The sequence below is a fragment of the Telopea speciosissima genome, chromosome 6 (genome assembly GCF_018873765.1).
Source record: "Telopea speciosissima isolate NSW1024214 ecotype Mountain lineage chromosome 6, Tspe_v1, whole genome shotgun sequence".
Classification (NCBI taxonomy): domain Eukaryota; kingdom Viridiplantae; phylum Streptophyta; class Magnoliopsida; order Proteales; family Proteaceae; genus Telopea; species Telopea speciosissima.
In genome coordinates this window covers 47963565-47990329 of record NC_057921.1, presented here as the reverse complement: position 1 = coordinate 47990329, position 26765 = coordinate 47963565, and the positions used below count along the sequence as shown (strand labels likewise).

The 26765-nt window shown below is 40.1% G+C and overlaps 1 protein-coding gene across 1 annotated transcript in view; it reads left to right on the top strand.

Moving 5' to 3' along the window:
- The window catches only part of LOC122664575, a 37398-nt gene that overhangs the window by 3610 nt on the left and 7023 nt on the right, over window positions 1-26765 (top strand). The window contains exons 2-6 of the mRNA XM_043860449.1: window positions 16026-16142; window positions 16244-16436; window positions 16661-16821; window positions 16900-17074; window positions 23979-24040. Coding sequence (XP_043716384.1) covers window positions 16026-16142; window positions 16244-16436; window positions 16661-16821; window positions 16900-17074; window positions 23979-24040 — 708 coding nt within the window. The remainder of the gene's footprint in view (window positions 1-16025; window positions 16143-16243; window positions 16437-16660; window positions 16822-16899; window positions 17075-23978; window positions 24041-26765) is intronic.

Genomic DNA, 26765 nt, shown 5'->3' with positions numbered 1-26765 from the left:
TACCCTCTGCAACTCTGATTTCTCCCTAGTTTCCCTCTTCTCCTAAACCGGCCCTCCACCAATTTGGTATCAGAGCCAAAAGATCCCACCTCCTTCTCTATCAATCTCTCTTCTGCCATTCTCCTTCTTCCCTGTATTCTTTTCTCCGCATTGCTGTTCGACCCCTCACACCAGCATCCCATCTCCGTCCCATCAACCACAGCAAACCCCTGTGATTCCCATTAAAAAAAAGAAGCCTGTGTCACTCTCCATCTCCCATCCCTCTCCTTCGACCCCACTGAAACCCCAAACCCACCTTCCCTTTCCCTTCTATCCCACTGTAACGGCGAAAAAAAAAGTCGAAACCCTTCTGCAAACCAATCCAACCACTCCTTGTTTTTTCCCAGAACCAACCCCACCGTCTTCCTTTTCCCTCTCAAGTTTCCACCGAAAAAAAGGGGAAAGGAGAAAAGTTTCAGAGAATAGAAGAGAGAGTGAGAGAACTGAGAACCAAAAGAAAAAAAGAATGAAATCACACCTGATTTCAGCAGCTGTGGTTCGAACTCCATCTCCAGCGTGCATCACTGGTCATCGAAGTTCCACTGCTGGCTTGATTCAAGCTCCTCGGTTGCAGCTCGCAGCACTTCTCCCACCATCTCCTCTCTGGTTCTCCAGCGGTAGAAAGCAAGTCCATAACGTCTTCTGTCCCCTACGAGAAGTTCTCCCTTTACTCCCCAATTTTCCAACATTACCCCTCTTCTATTGTCTTAGTTGTTTTAAGGTTTAAACTTCTTTTTCCAGAATTGCCCCTATTTCTACCCATATTCTAATTGTCCTTTTTTCTCTTTATTTTCTTTAATTTATCTTTTTTCCCCAAGTTACCCTTCTGATATCTCCTATTTCCACTTTCTCCTAAATTTTCCTTAGTTTCCAAGTTTACCGATCCTCTATACGTGATGCTCCTCTGATGTGTTTCCCAAAATTACAATTCTGCCATTATTGTTGTAGGTTTCACTTCATTTATAGGATTGCCATTAACTATTTGATTTGAGTACTTTCTTCTGGCGGATTATTTTGTGTTTAAGTTTAGAGTTCGATTGCCCAATGGAAAGCTTGCTATGTTGTTTATTGATGCTCCTCTGATGTTTTTCCCAAAATTACAATTCTGCCATTATTGTTATAGGTTTCACTTCATTTATAGGATTGCCATTAACTCTTTGATTTGAGTACTTTCTTCTGGCCATGGATTATTTTGTGTTCAAGTTTAGAATTTGATTGCCCAATGGAAAGCTTACGTGGTTTATTGATGAAGGGCAAAGCAACGATTTCGTCTCACGATCTGTGGTAGAAATGTTATCAAGGAACAACTAGATCATTATTCATTCTGAGGATTATGTATTCGTTGAATTCTCCGTTTCTTATTATTGTGATGGTGCTCATTGTGAAGTGTTTGATTCTCCTCGGCATGTTATTAAATTGGGTCGTGAATGGTTAGAAGAAAGAAAGGCATTGTTGATCGTGACGGAAACTTGTGCACTCTACGTCCTTTTCACATACCCCAGACATTCATTCTTCATGGGTTAGTTGATGATGTTTGTTCCAAGCCAAAAGAGGCAGCACCAGTGATGCAGGCTCAACCAGAACAGTAAATAGTAGCAACGGAAGATGCGCAGATCATGGATCAAGTAACGACGGACTCCAGTGCAGTGAAGGCCATTCCCCATCATGAGTTCGTTCTTCCTCATGATTTCCCTGACATGGATGCACCCCCAAAACTTCATATTTTGGATTTTCTTCAACTTGTAGTCATCGAATTGATAGCCCCCGCTTGTGAGCTTTTATTTCTACCATTCTACAAAACTTGAGGTCGAGTTTTTTTCAACACCGGGGGAATTGATGTAGATACACTACCTTAAATTGACCCAAATTTAGTTGGGTATCCAAACCAAGATGAACCGGTTCCCAACCATGTTCTGGTTCAGTAGGATACTTTGAATTTACTTTATTTAGGAAAGATATGCAATCTTTTATTTTGGGGTAGCTATTAGAGTTATAGAGAAATTTTGCAATTTGAGTTTTATTGAGTTTCTATTTTAGTTAGTCTAAGTTTTAGGAAGTAATTAGGAGTCTTTTATTTTTCTTTATATATGATGTAATTCCCCATCGTTGGAGACAGATTTGAAGAATGAATTGAGTTTATGGTTTGAGTAGCCTGAGGGTTGTGTGCGTGTGCACTCTTCTCCCCCCCCCCTTTCTTCTTATGCGATTTATTCTCTCTTTACCCCCTGCAACTCTGATTTCTCCCTAGTTCCCCTCTTCTCCTAAACCGGCCCTCCACCAATAGGTGAGAGACCTAGGGTGAGATACCTATTCCCTTCCCCCATCCCCCTCCATCGGTTCTTGATTCCAAAACCTAGTTCAGTCAAATCAAGTTCAAGAGGGCTACAAGCTATTGGGATTTCTTGTCAACAGATTGTCACATCGATTCATGAAGATTATTGCATCATTATCATTGCTGCCAGGGTACATCTGCATCAACCGAACCAGCAGGAGTAACCCAAAGATCGATCCAGGAGAATCTAGGATTTTATCAAAACCCTAAGGGTTGATCGATCTCCTCTTTCTTCTTGTTCTGATCGTGATTTCTATTTTGGGGTTCTTCCTACTTTCAAGAAGAGTACTCAATCCCGTTGGCAAGAGGAGTATTCAATTCATTTGTTACTTCAGCAGGTTATTGTTCCCTCATTTGAGTTCCCATTGTTCTCTTTGGTTATCTATTTGAGATCTCATCATTCTCTTCCAACCAATTTGAGATCCCATGGTTCTCTTTTTTATTTATTGGAGGTTTTCTATTTGATCCTGCCTGGGACTAGGCCTATTCTGGTTCTAGTCATACATTAAATGCTTGCTTTGCTCATCATGCTCAAGCATGGTCGTGTGGGTGTGTTGAACTCCACTTCTTGAGATTGGAGCAACAACAAACTAAAACCCAAACTAGTGGAAGAGTTAAGCCTTAAATGAGCTCACTGAAATGATCAAACTGGGTTGGATCAAAGTTTGAGATTTTGCCCCCTGCCCCGGGCATGGATTGAGGTATTGGGATCGACCGTATCGGCTGATCCGTAATCGGCATCGGCCATGGCCGATACCAATGCCAGCCAGATTCTAGATTAGTGGTACAAATACCAGGGAGGAAAAATAAAAAGTAAAAGAAAAAGGGTATAGGAATCTTGGGGGGAAAAGGCATCCGATCCGGCCTGATACTGCCGATCCGTATCGTTATTGACGGCCACCGATACCGTGAACTAAAACCCTGGGCCCGAGGGGGTTTAATTTTGACCACTATGAAAGAGAAATATTTTGTCAATATTGACAGTTTTTGCTCAAAATTTCACCAATGGGGCCAATTTGTCTAGATCTGGGTCCCCAGGGGACAGAAATATTTCAACAGATTTCAAAATTTCAAGCATTGGCCGGGATTAATTAAAAAATAAAACCTGAAAAATAGTGAAACCTCGAACTATTCTAGTTCTTTTGTAAAACTAAAATGATAGGAAACAACCATCTCTATATCGTATTGATTCATGGATTGAAGGAAAAATATTGGCTAAAATTTATGACACTGAAACAAAATTGATACTAAGCTCAAAATCCCTCTTTTTTCTGTATTGTCGTTCTTTGCAACTCATGTAGAGAAATCAAACGGAACTTTAGAATATCCAGGTTCTTCTGTGATATTCTGCTAGTTTGGATTCATGTCAGTTTGATTGGAATCTCACTTGTTTTCGATCAGTTCCAAATTGCTCGATGCTATGCACTTTCTCAGTGGTTTTTGAGGTTTGGAGGCTTAAAAGTATGGTTTTCTTGTTTTTGTTGAGGTGAAGACTAGGTGTTGTGAACTGTTATGGAGAAGCCTTTTGTTTTACTGAATGTCAAATTCTGTATTTTGGCACTGGTCTTTGCTGTTATTTGGGAGCTGCATTCATCTTGAAGTTGGATTCTGCTACAACTTATTTTTTCCCATTTTATTCAAGTTGGGCATTAGTACCATGTATGCACCAACTTGAGGAGGAGTGTTAGCATTGTTATGGAGTTATTTTTTCTTTAGTCCAAGGTGGATCTTCTTTCTTTAATTGTTTGTATAATCCAGCTTGAGAGAGAGTGTTGGAATATGTACTCTAGAATACCGTGGGGGTATTTTGGTCTTTTTGGGGTAGTTTTTATGTTATTAAGTGTAAGTCGTGGGTTTTAGTCCCACATCGCCTATTTTAGTCTCTTGTAACTTTCCTCTCTATTATAAATAGAAGGGCTTACCTATCAATTAATACAAGCAATTATTCTCTCATTCTCTCATTCTCTCATTTCTCTCCTCTTCTCTCTCTAAGGTTACTGGTTACAGGTCCTAGGTTCTCTACAGATACCATGTAGAAACTAGGGGATCTTGACTATATTGTGACTTTTATGATGAACATACAGGGAAACGAAGCGGAAAATTGCAGAAATAAATTTTGCAGAAATAAAATTTTGTGTGTGCTTAGCAGGTACTGCAGTCCTTATGGACCGGTCGCTGTACTCGAAGGGGGTAACCCTAGTCGGTCTGCCGTTTTGCAGGTAGCCTTCTGCTGTGCTTTGAAGGCGGCTGAGCCGGCCAATTTAAGATATAAAATATTTGAAAAAAAAATTTGATTTATTACTTGGAGAGAATCTTAGTTACAGATGAGCTTGAGGTAGGAGAAGCTTGGGTGTACAGGTAAGGTTACAGGGTAACTTACTGGTGTACGTTGGAGAAATAACTTGAAGCCTGAGATAAAGGCTTAAAACTTGATGAAGATCTTAGTTGATCTTCAGTTACAAGATTTGACGAACTTTGAACTTGATTACAAACTTGGACTGTTGAGATCTTAGTTGAAGATCCCTTACAACTTGAAAAATAAAATTAAAATTTGGAGGTCCTACTTAGGACTCTTGATGTTTGATCGAAAGTTGGAGAAGAGTTGTAGAGCTGCTTCTTCTTTCCAAAACTTCCTCCCCCCTCTTACTGAGACGAATGGTCTTCTTAAAGGAGAATGGATGCCTTTGCTTTAGCCTTATCCGGAAGGAATCTTCTGGAGGCACGAGGGCCTGTCGGCTGGATTTGTTGTGATTTGTCGGCTGCTTTTGGACTTTGAAGGCGACTGGGGCCTACCCACCGAAAGCAGAAGGAATCGTTTGACTTAAGGGGCAAAGCCACCGAAAGTTCTCTTGTCTTGAAAGGAATAGTGGGGACACGTAGCATTCCGTGTCTGAGGGACAGACTGTTTTCCACTTTGTGTACGCACTGTTTGGACTCAATGGTTTGAATTGCCGAGTCATGGCAATAGTATGATAGGCATTAGCCTTACGTCATACCAACGAAGTCATCCTTTTCCCTTTCGGGCCCGGATTGACCTTTGGCTAGGATCCATGACCCGGGTCCATGGCATAGTACTATATCTCGCGATATATCGGTATCTCGGGCCTACCGAGATATCCGAAATATCCGAGATATCGCGAAATATGACCGAAATATTGCATTTTTTCTGCAATATTTCGGGGTCCATCTCGGGGGTATTTGGCCATATCTAGGCTTGAAACTTCATGGACAGCCTTATTTAAGCTTAATAAACACATTTAAACCATAAAATTGTAAAAATGTGAATTCAAATTGGTGTTTTGGGCTTACCCTTGATTGACATACGGTCGCCGACCTAATGTATAAATAGTTAAATACACTAGATTAATAAAATCACAACTTAAGTTACAAATTACAAGTGCTAAATTGCTAATAGTAGTTCTTGTGCCTCCCTGGATCAATCCCACTCATGCCTCGCTGAGTCGACGTCCATTGCTCTGTTTGAAGGACATATGTGGACCACGGTATAGAATCGGAGAAGAAACGAGTGTAGTCATCCACAAGTGTCACGTAAATGGAATCATCAACATACGTAGGTAACCTATCCTAGGATATAAACTAGGGTTACCAATCGATCCGATTCGTGAAGAAGATGATCCACTTGTGATATGATGTTGGCGCCGGCGCAAGAGGCGATGGCATTGGCTGCATGTATGGTGGTGAGGTTGGTAGCTAGGTCCGCTAGGGTATACAAAGATGTTATCTACAAAAGATGATCCAGATGTCCCTGGGATGGGGTAGTAGTCATAGTCCCCTACCCCACTAAACGCCCATATGATGATGATCCATATCCATATCCACCGTAAGGTTGTGATGCACCATAATCCGATGCCAATGGAGTGGTATGTGCGTCAAAAGATGGGGCACGCCAATGTCCGGTCGGTCCTCCTCCCTATCACCCATACTCGAAACCACCAACGAGCTAGATAGGTTATCAATGTCCATGTGATCGAGTTGCAAGTGTGTTTGTGACCCCTACGCTTCTTGTTGTATGTATGTAGGAGGCCTCTCGAGGTGGGGGTGCGGGGGCACGTGCTCCATGGTCCGTATCTTGTGTGGCATGATCAAACCGTGTCTCTCGGTGAATCGGAGTGGCTCTACAGTGCCGTATCCTGGGCCTCCTGGCCTACCACATAACGCTCTCGCTTGCGTCAAATTCTTCACCAGCATCACTACACGATTACCACCACCAACATCACCATCCCCATCAATGGGAGTACCATGTAACCATGCAATGTCACCCCATCTGGCTGGTTGGTCTCTCTTGTTCCCTCTGTTCTCTTTGTTCCCTCCGCCCCTTTGTTGACTACTTTCCCCCCTTTTGCTTGCCCTTCGCACGTTGTCTATCACGATCCGCCATAATGATACTTGTTTACTTGCAATGTAAGTAACACAAATAATTAAAAAACTTAATGTAGATGCACTTCAATTGACACTTTTAGATTACTAATACACTTGTATAGTTATTTAATATTTTTCCCTAACCCTTATATTTTTCACATAATTAAAACCAATTTTTTATATATAATGTTAATATAAGTATTGACCTAACACAACAAAACCAAAAATTAGTAAACATAATATACATGTAATGCATCTCAAAACATATAGAAATAACTTTCATATTTTTCATTATTTTTAAACTTAAAACTCATATTTTTCCTTATTTATTTCTGTTTTTTAATTTTTATATATTTTTCTTAATTTTCGAAAATTAAAAGAATTATTTAAGAGCAGAAAAATAAATCCGACACTGTGTGAAGCCGTAGATCGGCCATTGGTGTCTAACATATATTTAATTCATTACCATCTAAGTCATATTACCCCTAATTATTTCCTATTTTAGTTGTAGGAAAATGAATTTTTAAAACCAGAAAAAAATAAAAAAATACATATGGGAAAAAATTTCGACACGGTGAGGTTGTAGATCGGCCTCCGGTGTCTAACATATATTAATATCATCAACATCCAACAACATTTGTACAAAGTATTTTAAAAAAATAGTTTTAGAGAAATAGAATTTACCTTAAATAATGAAAATAGGCTTGGATGATGAGCTTAGATGACCCTCCGACGTCTTCCCGGCGACAAGGAGCTTAAAAATGCTTGGATGAGGCTTGGAAGGGAGGAAGAAAAGCAAAAATGAGGAAGAAGAGAGAAAATTGATTTTCAGCGCTCTCGGTCGAAATATCGGCCGAGAGCTGCAAATATGGTATAAAAGGGGCGTTAGTGTGACACTATTTGTCACTTTTTCAATATCTCGCGATATATCGTGAGATCCACGATATATCGTCGATATCTCACGATATATCGACGAGATATTGTATTTTTTTTAATTTCGGAAGTGTTTCGTATCTCGGACATGTCGAGATTTACGAAATATGGCGATATATCGCCGATATATCGCGAGATTTTATACCATGGTCCATGGGTTTTGAAATAATCTCCTTTTTTTTTTTTTTTTTTTGATGGGGCCCTTATCGGGTCCTGTTTGATCTTCGTGGCTGGCTGACAATGCTGCCACGTCCTTTTCCACGACCCCTTGTTGTGGAGTGGGCAGAGGAGACTAATTCTCCTTGTTGAGTGAGCAGGTCATCCTGCTCATTTGGATCCTGGGCAAATTGCCCCTCATGAAGGTGTTGGGAGGAGAAGGAGGCCATGCTGAACCTTTCTTCTTCCTCGTCTTCTCCATCACTTGCTGGGCCGAGTTGGGCCAGTTCCTGCTCCAACTGCTTTCTTCTGAGACGAATCTCTTCATTTGATGCTTGGGATTGTGTAACTTTTGGAATGGGCTTGAGCCCAGTAATTGCCTTGATGATTTTGTCTGTGGTACAATGGGTGATATTGCACCCGTCCCACCATTTGACATAAAAAATCCTGGCCAAGGTTGCTAGGGTTGCTTCCTGGGTCTCCATTTCTTGGACCTGGTACTCCCAATACATAATCCACGCAAGGTGGCACTGTAGGAAGAACCTTAGGAGGTCTGCTTGCCTGGGGACCTTTTGAGTGATTTCACAAAACTTGCTGTACACCTCCATGAGAGATGCAGGTAGGATCTCTTCGATTGGTCCATAGGTATGCCACCATCTTGAGAACCAATTTGGGATCTGGCTGTTAAACTTGTAGTCGAAGCAGAAGAATCAGGAGTGTCTTCCCTTCTGGTTTTGCCACAAGAATGCATGTTGCCAGGAGTGTCCTACAACCACATGGGAGAAAGGAACAAGAGAGGTGTCTTGGGAGGAACTTGTTATTTGCTTAGGCGGGGAGGCCTTGGTATAGGCGGTTTTTGATTCGACTCTGGAGAGGGGGTTGTCTTTCTTTGGGCGGCATGGTGAAAATGCATCTTATGACTTTTGGGCCCTGTCGGAATTCCCGGGTGAGAAAGTCAGGGATTGAATTTAACTCTCCTTTGATGTATTCAATGTCAAAATCAAAACTTGAAAGCAAAGCTTGCCATCTTGCAAAAATTTGTTTTGATGTAATGTTTTGAACATCATTTTTTAAAACTTGTTTTGCTGCACTGCAATCTACTCTTACTAAAAATTTTTTGTTTAATAAATCACCTTGAAATTTTTGGATGCATAACACAACGGAAAGAATTTCCTTTTTAATTGTGCTATAGTTTTTTTGAGCATTGTTCCTTAGTCCAGAGGTGAACTGAACTAAATGTTCTTTTTCTTGGTCAACCTGTTTGAGAATACCTCCATAACCTAGGTCTGAGGCATCTGTTTCAACGACCTTGGGAAGTCAGGATTTGCTAGGGTTAGGCAAGGAATTTCTTTAACCAATCTTTTGATTTCTTGAACGGCTTTTGTTTGTGGCTCTCCCCAAGCAGGGGCTTTTTTCCTGAGCCTTTGGTAGAGGGGTTCACAGATCTTGCTTATTGAAGGAAGGAAATCCCTAACGTAGTTCAGGCTTCCTAGAAATCTTTGTAGTTGTTTCTTTTCTAAAATTTGGTCTGAGAATTTATCTGCGAAAACTATGGTCCTTTCTATGGGGATAATTGTTCCTTTGTGAATATAGTGTCCTAGAAATCTGATTTTGGTTTGGAATAAATCCATTTTCTTCTTTGAGAGGACTAGCCCATTTGTTTTAACAATTTGATAAAAGCTCCTAAGGTGTTTGAAGTGCTGATCGATAGATTCTGAAAAAATCAGAACGTCATCAATGTATACTATGGCATAATGGCCATAGGGGTTGAAGATATCATTCATGATGTTTTGAAACTCACTAGGAGCGTTTTTTAATCCGAATGGCATTACGTTCCATTCGTAATGGCCAAAGGGAGTTGTGGAGGCAGTCTTGTATCGGTCTTGTTCATGAACCTGGACTTGCCAAAATCCGGATTTCATATCAAACTTCGAGAACACTTTTGCTTGGTGTATTCTTTGGAGCAGATCTTTCTTGTTCGGGATTGGGTACCTGATCCATTGGAGGACCTCATTCAGGGGCTTGTAATTAATTACTAGTCTAGGGGTTCCTCTTTCTATTTCTGAGTTTTTGTTTACGTAGAAGGCCGCACAGCTCCAAGGTGATCGGCTCTTTCTGATTAGTTTCTTATCTAAGAGTTCTTGGATCTCTTTTTTACAGGTTTCCTGGAGCTCTTGGCTCATTTGGATTGGTCTTGCTTTGGTTGGGATGTTCTTTTCAGAGAACTCCTTTTCATAGGGTAATTTGACTATGTGTCTTTTCCTGTGCCAGAAGGCATCAGGGAATTCTGAACACAAGTTATTTTCAATTTGGGTTTTTAACTTGTTAATTTGGTTTTGTGTTTCCTTTTTCTGTAGGATCTCTACTATTTTTATGTGCATTATTTCCTGTTTCAGAAGTTTTAAATGCTTTTCCTTAGATTTGATTCTATTGATGGAGGGGTCTTTTGAAATAGCTAAGGTTCTTAGATTTTTAATTTGTTCCATATCGGAGGGTTCTAAGAACTCGAAGCTGATCTTTTGTCCTCCTATCTTGGTGGTCAATCCTAGATTTGTAACTTTGAAGGGTTTGATCAGCTCTATGAAGGGCTGTCCTAGGATTACTTGACTATCAAGATCTTTGACCAAAATGAAGGGTTGTTTAAAACATACCCCTTGGTTACATATGTGAACTTCTGGCAACTTGTATTGGACATTGAGGTAGGCCCCACTGGCCGTGGTTAACCTCTGTTTGGTCCTTTGGTAATATTGGGTAGGGACAAGTCCTTCTTGAATACAGTTTAACTGTGCTCCTGAATCAATCAGGGCCACAGAAGTCAATTTGTATGATGAGTCAATAGTCATGTTGACTTTGACAAACCATTTTTGGGGAGAGATACTCTCCACGTAACTTGTTTCTGTTTCCAGGTTCTCATGGTTTTGCTTGGCTTTTCCTTTGAGTTTGACTAACTCATCTTTGACTTCTTTGATTTCTCTTTTTAATTCTTGAGTGGTTAGTTCAAGATTTGTTATTCTTGTTTTATCTGATTTTTCAACAGTCTTTTGGTTTTCGAATCTTTTGAATACTTGGTTGATATCATAAGGCTTTTGCCTTTCTTTGTTGTCTTCTAAAGCCTGTCTGGCTTCTTGTAGACATTGTTTCCTGATTTGGACATCAGCAATTTGTTCAATTGCATCAAAGAATGATTGCCTAATCATTCCGATGCTTTTGGGTTCAGAGGATTCTTCAGAAGAAGAATACTCATTGATGGCGTTTGTGACACAGTTGCATGCAACTGCATCAGGTTCAGAGTCACTGCTGGACTCAGTGTCTTGATTGATTTGGTTTACGTCATAGAAGACTTCGTCTTCTGAATCGTCTGAGTCCGAGTCAGACTCGGCGAATATTTTGAATATTTTGTTTTGGGTCTCTTGGTCCAGGTTTAGCAGGCTAACCTTCTTGGCTGCCTTGCAGTATTTTGCAATGTGGCCTAATTTGCCACAATTAAAACATTTTCTTTTATCGAAACTTGTTGAGGGTTTATCTTTTGTTTCCTCTTGGGGTTTTTTGGATTGGAACCTCTTTTTCTTTGAATATCTGGGTTTGATATAAAATTCTCTTGTTGGTTCCTTAGAGTATTTTTCTCTAAACCTTCTTTTGTTCTTAAAATGTTTTTTGTGTTTTTCATCCTTTTTGTTTGAAGGAGGTTTGGGAACCGGGAATCCGTATTGTTCACAGAAACCACCTAGTTCTCTATAAGACTTGGTCTCTTTTTTCATTTGTTTTTCTAATTTGAGGTCTGTGCAAAGGGCAATGCCCTCTTCATGAATGGTGTTTATTAAATCACCATAGGTTAAGTTTGGATATGGTATTTCACCATTATTTTCTTTTCTTAGTCTTTGTTTGATCTTCTCAGAGAAGACATTTGGTAAACCAGTTATGAATTTTTCTTTCCAGAAAGGGGAGTTTGCATCCTCTCTGGTTAATACCTTCGTCATGAAGATATCTTTGTACCATTTGAAGTCTTGCAGTTTTCTGCATCTTAAATTTGTTAATTGTTCAGAGGACCAATCTTTTAACCTAGATGGGTCTCCTAAAAAATATTTGGTTACGTTGAAAATTAAGGTGTTGACGGCATCCTCAACAGGTTTGCCATTTTCAATTATTATGATCCCGTCTTCCGTTGTCTGGACGGCAGTCAGGATGTCATGTTTTTGGTTAGCGGTTAGGACGTAGTCCCACCATCCTTTTGAGTTGGCCGGTGAATCCTGAAGCCACGGGATCAGCGACTGCCTGGTCTGAGGTTTCCTTGATGCGGTAGGCATTGGCTACCATGGTCATTTCTTGTAACTTGTTTATGACGTTGTACTCAGACATGCCATCTATGTTCCACTCATAGATAACACCACTTTGGTAGGAGGCCTGAGGATAAATCCCTCTATTCTCCATTTGAAGGTCAGGGAAAGTAGGTTTTGGGTAAGACCTTTGGAAACTATCTTCGATGATAGCATTGATTGTGCTTGGCTCTTCATCAGAGTCTTTGTTAATGACTCCAACGGACTTGGTGTTATCAGAAACTTGTGATTGGTTTTGAGACTCCTTCTGAGGTGTCTCAGGGATGACTAGTGATCTTAGTCTTTGTTCAATTTCCCTAAGGGCATCTGTTTTGTTCAGGGCCCTAGAGTTCTTTTGGTTTATGTTGTAGGGGTTGAACATGGGTCTTGATGAAGAACTTGGGAGGTCTTGTTTTAAGGAATTTGTTTTAATTCCTAGGTCTGGGTCTGGAGGTTCAGACCTTCTTTGGACTAAGTCTTCGACTCTAGTTAACTGTTTTCCTAGGGTCAAAAGATGTTGGTTTGTATAATTTGATAGTCCTATCAATTTTTTCTCAGTCTCAGAGGCTCCATGAGTTGACCTAAATGGTGTTGCAGGAACTTCTGTTTCGTTGACTGTTAATTTTAAATTTGCTAAAGGAGGATGAACAGACTCTATGTTTTCATTTGTGTCTGTCTTCCATGACTTTGTTATTTTTTGGTTTGTGTTTAGACTTCCGAATGGATAGTCAATTTGGTGTAGTTTTGCATGGATTTCTAAGTAACTAAAAAATTTGATGTTAAATTTGTTACTGGTCATGAAGTCGTACCAGTGAACTCTAATCTTTGTTCTTAGTTCTTCAGGGACGGTTGCAAAGAACCAGTCCTTCTTTTCTTTGTTTTTGGGAGATTCAAAATCTTCCCTTAACATTGGTTTGTTGATTTGGAAGTCTTCTTCTGCGAAGATGACTCCTACTCTTGCGTCAGGTGTTGGGGTTTCCATTTGGGAGTATGTTGGTGATTTGGGAGGGGTTGGAGTTGAGTCGGACTCCTGGGCCTCAGTTTGAGTTTCCGTTTTGTACTCTTGATACATCCCATGTAGGATGTTCCCATGTGGCCTAAGGCCAGTCAGGCGGCTACTTGCAGTCTGATAACTAAAGTTTGAAGGTGTGCCGGAGTATGATGCTCTGGCAGGTTGGATCTTGATCTTGGAGGACTCAACGTGTTCTTTCCCTTTAGGGGTACCTTGGGTCCTATTAAACTTAATGGAAACTTCTCCGTTGATGGTCTGAGTTATGTACTCAACCTCACGGTTGTCAATTTGGGGTACCGGAATCTGACATTGCAGTTTCCATTCTTCAGGGAACGAAATCTCGTCCCATTTACAGGTTCTTGAGAGAATGGTCCTTGCATGTGCAAAGTCAGTCTCGATGTATCTTGTTCGACCCTTCTCAGATCTTCTAAGGGCCCTAGGGCTGGAGATCTTCTTCATGGCTTTGTACTGGATTCGATGAACCACAGCAATTGGGATGGATCCAGGTTTCATGTTGTAGCCATGGGTCTTAAGATTGATTTTGAGAGCATCTAAGATGTTCTCGTCTTTGAGACCTAGACTTATGTCTGGGTAGCAGTTGAAGTGTACGGGTCCGTAGCACATACTGGTCTCTATTGCTCCGATCAGGGAGTCGTCAAATTTGAGGAACCTAGTATCTCTTAGGGCTAAGAGGACAGAGGTATTGAGACCTTCCCGGTGAAGGGGTTTGATAGCAACTTGGATAAGTCCGATGTGGACGTAGTTGTATTTTTGTTTTAGATCTTGGAGACTTTTGGGGTTTAAGCAGGCAAATTTCCTGCATATTTGGGCTGTTGTCTATTGTTTGTTCCACTGTGCTTATGGCTTCAGTGAAGTTGATTAGGTCTTGTTTGTAGACTTCTTTGGTCGGAACTTTGGGGATAGTCCAGTTTTGGAGACTTCTGTCTCGTTTTTGTTCTTCATTACTTATTACGCTACAGTCTTGATTCCAATCTCCAAAAGTACTTGAAGCCATTGATCTGTCCAAATGGTCCATGATATGGGTACTCTCCCCCCTTTAAAAGTGCATTTAACCCTTCTGAAATGGTTTAAGGCACTACCTGGTGTTATACCGGCTTCTCCCGGACTTACAGTCCTTCTGCTGCTTTCACCGGTTCATTTCCAGGTACTATCAAACTTATTCCACTCAGAAGAGAAACTTGCAATTTTAAGTTGAGTCAAGTCACAATATCACGAGCCTATTCTTTCAGGTAAATGGCTCTGATACCAGTAGAGAACCTAGGACCGGTATCTGTAGAGAACCTAGGGCCTGTAACCAGTAACCTTAGAGAGAGAAGAGAAAAGAGAGAATGAGAGAATAATTGCTTGTATTAATTGATAGGTAAGCCCCTCTATTTATAATAGAGGGGAAAGTTACAAGAGACTAAAATAGGCGATGTGGGATTAAAACCCACATAGCCGACTTACACATAATAACATAAAAACTACCTCAAAAAGACCAGAATACCCCCCACGGTATTCTGGAGTACATATTCCAACAGGTTTCATGCTTGTGATGTCCAATAGGCTGTTTAATGATAATCGCTTGTCCGCTGTTAGGCTCCGACCTGTTCATCAACCAATCTATCGATCTTGCTTGTCTGAAAGGCAATGCTTATTGGATTCTTTGCCATCATATTCTTTATCCGCATGTATTTTCAGTGGCGTATCTAATTCTCATATGCCCAAAAATTCATCTAAAAAATGCTGGAGAAATCTATACTTGGTTGGGTTGGGAGAGGATTGAATCTGAACCTAACCAGTTTTATGATTTTGCACAATTCATCATGTTGAAGGTATCCTGACCTTGTAATCAAAGCGATCTAGCCTCAGACTTGAAATCAAGCTGGTCATGCTCTGCCCAATCCTGGAGAATATGTTTATTGGTTGAATCAGGTTCTGGTTGATCTTGACCCAAGTTACATGATAAATAGGTGTCTTATGCAAGCAAGAGGAATGTGTTTTTCATCCTTTCATTCAGTATGCTTCATCTGGTTTCAAATAAAGGGAAATGAAGGGAAAGTAAAGTGATTCAAAGAAGGAAATGGAAACTTTTGTAACCATGATTGAAGGTGGAAGTTGTGTAACTATCTTGAGATTTTACCAAATATGGAAGTGAAACTTTTCAAATTTAATCTTTATTTTCCTTTTCAAATCTAAGGAAACTTAATTACTATATTTTAAAAGTTGTTATGTACATAATCATTATAAGTGATAATTACTAAGCCTTTACGGAAAAAAAAAGAAAGAAGAAGTTATTACCAAAGTCCATTTTCTGCATGCTTTGTTTCAATTTCCCTTCATTCCAACCAGACGGAGCCTATGATGTCATTTGGGTGGTGTGTAGTTCCTTTTTGAACCTTTTTGAGACCATGCATCCTTCTGATCATCCTTTTTGACCCCTTTTTTCTTATGGTCTGATCTCACTTATGGCTCTTGTTATAGCATTGTGGAAGGTTATTTGTTTCTGATTTATGCTGGACTTTGTGGAAAGAGTTCAATATGACTTTGCCTATTCTGTTCCTTAAGTATGTGCTTCAGTTTGATGCATTTTAGCTGACTTTATTAGTACCTCTTAGCCTCTTCAGAGTTTCCAGATATCAACTGCATGCATTTCGAGATCATTGGCACTATTTGTATGTATATCAATGGGTGTATGGCAGTGTATTCCCCCAACCACATATGTGGATGTCTATAGATTTGGCTAATCTTTGGGGTTTGCTTTTCCACTCCCCCCCCCTATAAAGCAATGAATACAACTCTGTTTTTCGCTGTTGGTGGTTAAGGAAAAAGAAACTTACATCTCATCATTCTGTGGCAGGGCTTTTGAAGATGGGGACTCATCACCCCCCTGCATGGGTGATGTTTTTAGATGTATGGGAAGAGCTGCTCGTGCTGCTCTTTGTGCAATAGCAAGGCATCTCCGTTTGCGAAGCGAGTAAGATGATGTTGGTGGGATGTTTACGTTTGAAACTTATTTATGCTGCACATGATTCATGCCAGTGCCTGGTTTTGATGCCACTTTTAATTATTTTTCAGTGTTTTTAACCATTTGCTTGATGATACCCCATTGCCTGCCAATGAGGCATCCTCATCGCTACTGGTAGCAGCCTATTGCCATCCATCTTCACAGAATGGTAAGGGGGCTATTGCGGGAGGGAAGCCAGCTATGAACAGTGAATTGGAGAAGGGATTATTGACATTGATTGCTTCAGACAGTCCTGGCATTCAGGTATCTTGGCTTCTTAGAATGGATTATTTTTTTAATACGTGTATGGATTATTTTCTTGGTAGAGGTTATTTCCTGTTGGCATGGATATTTGAATATTATCATCCATTACTAGTTGTTTGGCTTCTCTTCTTTTCTGATTCGAGTTGGTTCTGTTCTCCAGCCAATTATGATAGTTTTGGTTTATTATGATCCTCAAGTCATTTTTGTCAGTTTTTCTTGCATAGGTTTGTGACCCCAATAGTCGTTGGTACCTAGCAGATGGTGGGTCAGGTCCTGGGGATCTTTTGCTACTTACAGGCAAGGCACTCAGCCATGCCACTGCTGGCCTTCGCCCTGCTGCTTCATACAGGGCTGCCCCTGACTACTCTACAGGCACCACTGGAAGGTTTGATTCATTTTCTGCTCGATTTATTTCCTCTGATGCATGAGCTTTGATGTCAGTGGCTTCATTTTTTGTCTGCAGGACATCTCTGGCTTTTAGGCTTATGCCACAGGGCAATGCTATATTAGATTGTTCTCCTATTGCAGCAGCTGGCCATGTAATTCCACAGAGCTATGTGCCAATCTCTGTAAGCCAGTTCATGGATGATCTTTCTGCTGAGGAAGATGTAGTATGCAACCGTTCTGATAATGCTTATGTAAGTTTTTATCTTCAAGTATTGATCAAGCATCCCATGAGTTTTATGTATTCCTTTCCCTGAGTGTGTGTGTGTGGGCGGAAATGTGCTCTCCTGGCCAGTGTTTTACACCGCAGCCAGTCATGTGCCTTGGTTGTGTGGTACTTCAATGCACATGAGGGTTCAGTTTTAGTATCCGTACTCTACTTCAATCATGGGAGCTCTTATGTTCAGGCATGAACCTAACCTGGATGTGTATGTGGTGCTAGATTGGATGGACAATCTGTAGGTGATGGGCTCAATTGAGAGATGGTGAAAGAGATTTCAATAAAATCTGATCTTACGATCATGGGGGAAAGGAGAGATGAATCTCATGAGAGAGAAAACAACGAGATGGAGAGAGAGAGAGAGAGTGATGCAGATGCATTAGTCTGGCTAGACAAACAAGATCCAGTTTGGAAAGCCAGGCCTAGGAGATTTTGGCCTCCAGTTCCAGTAGGGTAATTTGGGTATTTGATGTGGAATCCTAGGTCACATAAGGGTGAAATAGAGATTCCAGCAATGACCAGAATCTTAGGGCTTAAGAAACCAGAAATGGAGAATTCTAATATCTCTCAATAAGTGAATCAGGTTGGGCCAGAACTCTAGTCGAGTACCCTCCTTGGTGCAAGGAGATCTGGCTAGATCAGATGATCTGGCCTTGGACAGAAAATAGAAACTTGTCAAATCAGTTTTAGAAACGGAGAAATAATAGTAACTGACAGCAGAAATAGAAGGCAAACAAATCCGATTTGGGAATAGCAACTCAAAACAGAAATAGTAAGTGACAGAATATAAAAAGTTGATAGAAATAGACAGTAGAGGGAATGAAATTAATAACTTCTATACCTAACCAGAATTAAAAAGTTAGATACAGTAGCTATTATTAGGTTTAGAGACAGAGAGATTACTAGTTAACTAAGGATCAACATCAGTTACTAATTTCGGAACAAGAACCAGAATTTGTAACAAGGAAGACAGAACGATTGAGACAATCTTCCAGCCTGCAAAACCAGAAACCGATGGGTTGGGTGTTGTCCAAACAGAACTTGAGCCTGCAACAGAAAGGGGTCAGAAGTGAAGCATGAAAAGGATTCTGCCACAGGATACAGTTCAAGATACTATTTTGTTCCAGATGGGAATTGATGGAAGCTTGAAGGCTGTCCTACAATATAGGAATATGATTGGAATTTGTGGACAAAGGAATGAAGTTAAAGGATGAGAGATCAACCCAAAACACAGCAGAACAGTAAAGAACGGACAGCAGAACAGTAAAGAACAGACAGATGGAAGTAAGATATGTAGGTATCTCACTTACTGCAGAGAAGGCATCCCACCAAGGTTTCTCGTTTCCCTACTACATCCCACAATAGAATGGTTTTGAATCCCACAAAACCATGCTCTGTCTCTCTCAGACCTCACAAGCTCAAGACTAAATTATTTCTCAAATCAATGGTAGTGGGTATGATCCCTTACTCTTTATTTATAATTTTATTGAAATAAGCCAAATAGGAAACCCTTATGTATGGTAGAGAGAATCCCTCACAATTTAACTTCGTCTTCAAAATAGAAGCTATTCTAGAACATTATAAAATGGAACCTATCTACTTAATCCCATGGAAGACTTAAATCTCTAATATTTTGGCTTATAAATTTATTACAATAGTAAACCCAAAAATATAAAGCCCATGGTCCATACAACCCATGGGGCACTCAAATTATGCCTATTGACCCATTCTTGGTCCAGTTTGATGGCCTGGTTTTTTTTTGGTAAATAATTATATTACCGAGCCCCAAGAGGGGGCAGGGAAAGAACCAAAGAACCAATGTACAAGAGGGAGAAGACAAGAGGGAGGAGGAGAGCGAAAGAGAAAAGAAAAAGGAAAAAAAAAGGAGGGGCGATCCTCCAGCCTACGCAGAGGAGGAGGACCGCAACAGGGCATTATAAAGACCCCAAAAAGTCAAAATATGTCTGTTCCCCGGGGTGTCCGAGAAGGGCCTCTGACGGATATAGCTGAGCTTGGAGGACACATCGAAGGAGATGGCTTTCCAAATCACATCAAAGGATCTAGATTTGGAAGTCCATCTCCTGAGATTCCTCTCCATCCAGATATGGTGAATAGCGGCGCTGAAGACCAGCTTCCCTATAATGTCACAAGTGGAGTTCCCCGCAAAGCTTTTGAGGAGCCAAAACCATTCCCGGTCAAAGCACCTGATCCTTCTGCTACGCGGCCAAATGGAGGATAGGGCCTTTTTCCAAATGGTGGATGTAAAGGGACAATCAAAGAAGAGGTGAGGGGTATCTTCACGGCCAATCCAACAAAGGTTGCAAAAAGGGGGGACGGGGATGGTGCGGTGAATAAGGAAGGCTTGGGTAGGTAGGCAAAGTCTGAGGGCTCTCTAAACAGTTAGGCTGTGACGGGGAATGTGACTTTTGAACCAGACTAGGTTGTCCCAGGGGACAGAGGGTCTAGGGTCTCTGGCGAAGTTCCAAGCTGAAGCGGATGAGAAAATACCAGAGGGGGAGGGAAGCCAGATGACCTTATCGCCCGGGGGGGATTTTGCAGCAGGGGGAAGGGTTGCCCAGATTTGAAAGATGATGTCTGGGTTAAGGGAGGGGTTGGGGGATCAAGAACCAAAGGAAATGAGGGAAGAGACCGGGGCGGCCTTGGGGAGGCTAGAGGAGTAGATGGCTCTAGGGCCAAGAAGATTATAGAGAATCCCTAAAGGGTGCCAAGGATCGAGCCAGAGAGAGGTGGAGTTGCCATCAGTGATGGAGGAGGAGATGCCACGTAGGGCCAGCGGGCCAGATGGCTTGGTTTGCTGCTGGCTTTCTTGTTCTTTTGAACTACATTAGTATTTAATTTTTATTGGGATGCTGAGATGGATGAGCAGGAAAACTAGGAAGGATAAAGTAAAGAATGATCATATTAGAGCTGAGTTGGGAGTAGCTCCGATACATGATAAACTTAGAGAGAGTCGATTGAGGTGGTATGCCATGTTCAACAGAGGCCTTCAGGGGCCCCAGTCTGGAAGAGCGACATGATCCCCATTGAGGGAACCAAAAGAACCAGGGGCAGGCCCAAGATAACCTTAGGAGAAGTGGTGAAGAAAGGCATGCTTAGATAGAGCTGATTGGAGATCAAAGATCCATGTGGTCGACCCCATTTAGTTGGACTTTGTTGTTGTGATGCTGTTTTGTATTCACACCTCCTCAAGACCTAGAGCAGAATGTTAGGCAGTTAAGAAGCGGTACGTAGCAAAGAAGGGTCGATGCCCTAGAGTTTGTGTTGATGTTGCATGTCCCCCCCCCTAATGTCGTCCTAGATAGGTAGGAGACCTACTAGGAGCCAAACAACAGGATCAATCGCAAAAGGGGTTGCTGGTTCGAATGGACAGCACTAGGATTTAGGTTAATTCTAGGGTTTAGGATGGGAATTTGGGAATGGGTCTTTTATGGCTTTAATATGCAGGTCTAGGGGGTTATTATGGGATAAAAATAATTAAATTTGGGAAGGTTTTAAAATTCTGCAATTCTGGACAGAATTGAGTTGCAGGTTTTGGGTTTTAATGGAGTGGAGGAATGGAGGGGTTGTAGAGGAGACTAAGGGCTAGGTCTAAGGTCGAGTGTAGGGAGAGGTGTGGGGGATGTAGGCTGGAAGTAGGGTTCGAAATTGAAAGCTAAATCTGGAATTATAAGGGAGTCCTAGTTGAGGTAGGAGTGCAGGTTTAATGGAGAATTAGGGTTTGATAGAAGGAGGGGGGTGTGGATTAGGTTAGAGGATGAAGAAGGGAAGGATATATGTAGGAAACTAAGATTACTTATTGGTTTGATCTCCTTCAGAGGCAGCAGCAGTAGCAGCTTGAAGAAGCTCGATTGAATAAGAAGAAGGACCTCCCGATCTACAAGATGCAAGGAGTCGATCGGAGTCCACCAATCCCTTCACCTTGATATTACTCACAAGGCACACTCACGATGGAGCAAAGGCAGCAAGCATAAAACTGAGTTTTTATTAATCAAAATTCGTGTAATGTTGGCCTCCCTTACAAACTTATATAGAAGACTCAAAAATAGACTTAGATACTAAAAAAGAATGGCCTAACCCTATCCCTAACCTATTAGGTAACTTAAACCAACTAGGAAACTAAAATACTAAAAGAAATAGACTCAAAACATAGCTGGACTTATAGAGTCCTAATCCAGCCCAACTTACATCACATGACTACTTAAGTTGTCACATGACTACTTAACCAAGTCACATGATCACTTAAATTGAACCAATTGGATGCAACCAATTTGAACCGGTTCAATTAAAAAAACATAAAAATAAACTAAGTATTGGGCTAATCCCGTATGCAACCTATGTACCCCTAGTTTAGGCTCATTAAAGTGGCCTAATACATAGAAAACCCTTGGGAACAAAGGCCCAACATGTAAGTAACCCAACCCTAGACTTATTCCTAATAAAAGAAGCCCAGTTTGGTGATAAATCTGCATCACCCCCCCCCTCTTTATTTCTTTAATTTTATTCTATCGACATCCATGTTGTTTCCCCCACCTTTTTTTAGTACTTTAGTTTTAATCTATTGTCTCTTATTGGATCCATGGAGCCGACCCCATTAAGTTGGGATAAGGCTTGGATGTTGTTGTATTTTTGTATGTATATTTTCTGGGAGTTTTAGCCAAGGTTCTAAGACTCGGGTCTCGGTGGCATCTCGGCCAAGCCAGAAACCGAGATCTCGGCGAGTTGCTGCATTTTTTTTTTGTTGTGACTCGAACCCCCAACTCGATGGGTTTTACACATATTTTGGGTCTGAAACTTGGTATCCAGCATTTCAGGCCATTTAAACACAATGGCATGCCCAGATTTGCCAAAAAACAAGTCCAAATATGAGTTTTACTTTGGAATCCTACAAATAGGTGATGATTCTTGGACTGTTGGAGTTGAATCTTTACTTTAGCACTTGAATCTCACTTCAAACAATGCAATCCACCCAAGATTTGAAAGAAAGAGGAAGAAATTTGAGGGAGAGAGCTGTTTGAGTGTTTTCCCCTCTGTTTAGAGAGCTATGGACAGAACTATTGAGATTTCTGAGTTCTGTCCATTGCCCTCTTTTAATAAAATGGGCACATGGGTCAAATGGGCAATTAAAATGGGTAAAAAACCATGTTCTAACCCGATACCGAGATCTCACCGAAGCGAGATCTGAGATATTGAACTTTTAAAACTAAAAAAAAACTGGAAAAAATGTGTACCGAGACAATAACGAGATCTCGCCGAGAAAGTGTAATTTTAGAATGCGTATGGCATCTCGTCTCGGGATCTCACAAAACCGAGAAACTCGGTGAGATCTCGGCGAGATCTCGCGAGTTCTCGAACCATGGTTTTAGCTGTCAATAGGTATTGAAGTCCAGTTAGTTTTAAACTCTGGTTCTGTTTTGGATTATGATTAGGAGTAATAATTTGTCTGTCTTTACAAGCTATATATATACCCCATAGATCCAATGGAATTGAATGGATACATTTTTTGCATGGTTGCTTTTTGCTCTTATTGGAGACCCTTAGGCTGGTTTGATTGATCTATCCTCCCTTTTACTTCGTTTCAGTTTTCAATCTTTAATCATAGTTGTGATCCCTCCTCCTTTCTTCTATTATTCTTCTTTCTCTTCTCTTATGTTCTTTTTCTATTACCAGGCGCAGCCCCTGTTTTCAGTTCATTATTCTGAATTCTTATTCTGGTTGCAACTGTTTCAGTGGTCATTAGTTTGCTGCTGAACTTTATATCTGAAACTCTCTACTCATTCTCTTACAATGAATCTTGGTTTCCTATTTCAGATTATCATCAGTTGGCATCTTACATTCTTACTCTGTATTTGTTTTGGCTTTTTTTCTGCAACAGAACTATCACACTATTTAAAGTTTCTTTAAAATATTATTTTTTAGGTTTTAGAACAATCACCAGAGCTGGGTGATTCCAATCTAGAGTTACAGCTCTGTTTGACTTGCCCTTTAGAAGTTACAGTCCCTTTATGAAATTCCTGTTTAGCACCGTCTTCTTCTCAATTTCTGAAATCAGTAATCTAGTCCCTCTTAATTACAAAGTGTAGGTAGTGTTTCGTATATACCTCTATAACTTGTTTTTCTTCCAAATTATATTAAATTCTGAATTTTGTCTAGTTTTCTGATTTTCTTCATCTTCTAAATTTCAATTTGGATACTGTTTTAGTGTGGTTCCAGCCTCTGTGATCTTCTAGATCCTATTCTAGTCTGTGAACCCCATCAGAGAGAGAATTTCAGTCACACAATACAATTGGTAACAACTAACAACAATCTCAAATCAATATTTATAAAAAAAATCCGATGGAAATCCAATTACCGATCTAATATGGACTTTAGATAGCTAGGTAGACTAACTTAAATAAGGACATAAAGAAAAGGAAGCTAACTTAGACTAGCATTCCTAAATTATAATTTTCAACTCACGCAACTAGCATTCCTAAATTACAATTTTCAACTCATGCATGGAGTAAGTGTGTTCCAGTTTTAAAAATAAAATAAAGACAATTCCTAAACTCCACATGAACTACTCAATACCCTAATGCAGTCAGACCCTCTTAACAGCTAGATTGACCCCTGAATTTTAAATAACCAGAATGACAACTTTTCCCCCATATGAATAAAACGACATATATATCGGTGGTTATGTAAAATCAGATGTATCCTAGTGTCTGTATGCCTTTTGTATGGAAACCTACTTTTAATTTCACTGCTACATGTTCATGCTCTCGCTGTCTGTTTCCTTTTCTGCCATTTTAACTGATGTTTGATGGTTTCTTAGTGGGGGAAGGAAATCGACAACACTTACAATGAACTCCTCTATGCAGGAAACCAGGAACAATTTGAACAGGGAACCGTCATTAAGAAGTGTTCTCTCTGATCCCATATCGTGAGTTAAAGTTCCCTTGCTATTGAACTTGTTTCTTGTATGTCTGAGTTGAGCTATCACAACCTTTTCTTTAAGTGCTGGAGGAAGTAATGTTTTGTTTCTTTATGAACCGATAACAGTAAAATTTTCTTTTTTTAATCTGTCTCAGAAGGGTGGTGCTTACCTCTGAAACATTCAATGAGTATTGGATTTTTCATTAATAGGTAAAAATAAAAAAAATAGGATTGCATACCAGGTTATCAGTTACCTGGTGGAGTTCAGAATTACATGATGATTAGGCAATTTTGGCCTGTGATTTTCAGGTGACCTGAAATATCAAGCACTCTCTACTATTTTAGAAAACTGCATGTAACTTGTCGTTTACTTTGTAGATTCAAGTTGCTACATGTAACTTTAGTCATATTTGAGTTACTTTGTAGATCAAGTTGGCACTTCTTAGGCAGTTCTGTTTTGCGATATAACATGCTGAAGAAGTGTTGATTATGGGCCTGTGTTGGTTGGAGGGGAACAACTAGAAGAAGGATGACTGGGAATTGGTGAACTACTTGCTATGCACATTTTCCTTTTTATCACAAGCATAAGTAGAAACGCAACAACCACAAAGTGTTAGAATTTCTTATGCAGTTTTGCTTCATCCTTCTGTTGATTCTCATAGAATTCCTTGTATGAGAGGATTCTGTCATGGTAAAGTTAAAAGGGACAAGGCTCTGTAATGTAGTATTGAATTTGAAGACACAAAACAGTACCAATAAACAAGGTTTTTCTCAGAGAATAAGTTCAGAGTAGGAGATTTCAAATAACAGCAAATCGGATGAGTAGAATAACTCCAAACTCAAATCGAATCTAGCAAATCAGTAGTAGAACAGCTTTTGAAAATTACAGATCAATCTAATGGACAGATCTGAAATTTGGGACCAATCCTAGTTGTACTAGGAGAACGGTATAACAGCAAATTCACAGGTCCAAACAGAAAACATAAAATGGGGTTAGGATCAACAATTGATTATTGATGTATGCTATAAGAATCAGCAACACTACATTAGCAGGATAGTTATGTCGAGTGTAATCTCAGATGAACAGTATAGTAATAAGGGTAGAATAGGAAATTCACATTAGGAACAGATCTGCAGGTCAGAATTGCACCAAACTGTAATCGAGTTCATGTATTGGGTAGATGAACACTCGATCAAAATATGGAATGATTCTAATGGTTAGATTGCTAATCATAATTCATGCAAAAAAAAAAAAGCCTTGCATATGAATCTGAACTAGAACCAGGAATTTGCAGAAATTTCAGAAAAAGTAGAACAGTATTTACTTGTTTAATGGAAGGAAAGAAGGAAAAATAGTATAAAGCTCACTCCGCAAGGTGGTTTGGATGCATCAAACACCAATGACCAACCAGCCTTGATTGAACACAAGAAATTCTTCATCAATGGAGAAGGAGAGCAACAATAGCCTTTTCATTAATCAAAATTCGCGTACAATGTTTGATCTCCTAGAAAACTCAAAAATAGACTCCTACACTGAAAAGGAAAGGCCTAACCCAATCCTTAACTAACAAGGTAACCTAAATTGACTAGGAAATTGAGTCAAAATAGCGCTGGACTTACAGAATCCTAATCCAGCCTAACTAAGACACTTAATAGAAATTAAAATAAAGAAATAAAGTCACTTAAATAATCCCGTATGGCTAGCTTCTACCATATTATAGGCCCATTAAAGTGGCCCATTACAATGAAAACACATTGGACTAAAGGTCCAACACATACATAACCCAACCCAAGGCTTAATTCTAATAAAATAAGCCCCTTTTGGTGATGTATCTGCATCAGAGTGGTGTGGCCCAGAGTCTAGGCTAGAATCTAGAAGATTACAGTAGGGACCATATAGAACCAGGCCTAAATTTGGCCTTCAGTTTCAGTAGGGGTTTATAGGGTATTTTTGTAAACAGAATTTAATTATAATTAGTCTTTAGTGGCTGTCGACAAGTGTTGAAGTACAGTTTAATTTTAAACTTTGTTTCAGTTTTAGATTGCGATGAGGAGTCCAAGTCAGTTGCTTTTTGATTAGCAAATAGATATATATCTTCTCCCTCCCCCCCCCACCCCCCAAAAAAAAAAAAAAAAAAAAAAAAATCAGTTACAATGTACTGAATAGAATTCCGTCAGTTTGCCATATTTTGAATTTTATTGTAAACTAGGTGCCATCTCTTGGAGGAGATGATGTTTGAGTGCTACTTCCTTCTTAGGAATAGGTAGAACATGCTTTCTCATTACTGGAGGAGAAAATTGTCATGTACTAGGCATATTTGTTAAAGTATTAGACAACATCAAATACGTCCGTGCTCCTTGCTTTACTTTGATGGTATTGTGTGCACTGTTGTAGAGTTAGACGAGCCTTGTGTTGCCATGGTCTCCCTAAGAGAATGTCACAATTTGCTAAGGTACTTGATAGTGAAGTAGCCCAAACTGTAGATGAACTGGAGCAATAGCATTGGCCTCTTCTCTAGTAGTAGTTCCGCCACATTTGCGAGATACTACATTCTTCAACCACTCGTTTCTCTTGATGCTCTTTGGCTTCTTTTCTTCAACCTTCTTGTGCTCAAATTTTTTTTTCTTCAACTCTTAGTTTTGGCATATAAGCTGAAGAAGTCTTAAGCATTCTTTTCAGATAGTTGTACTTTTCTTCTGCAGTCGTTGCATAAGTTTCTGCGTATCTATTG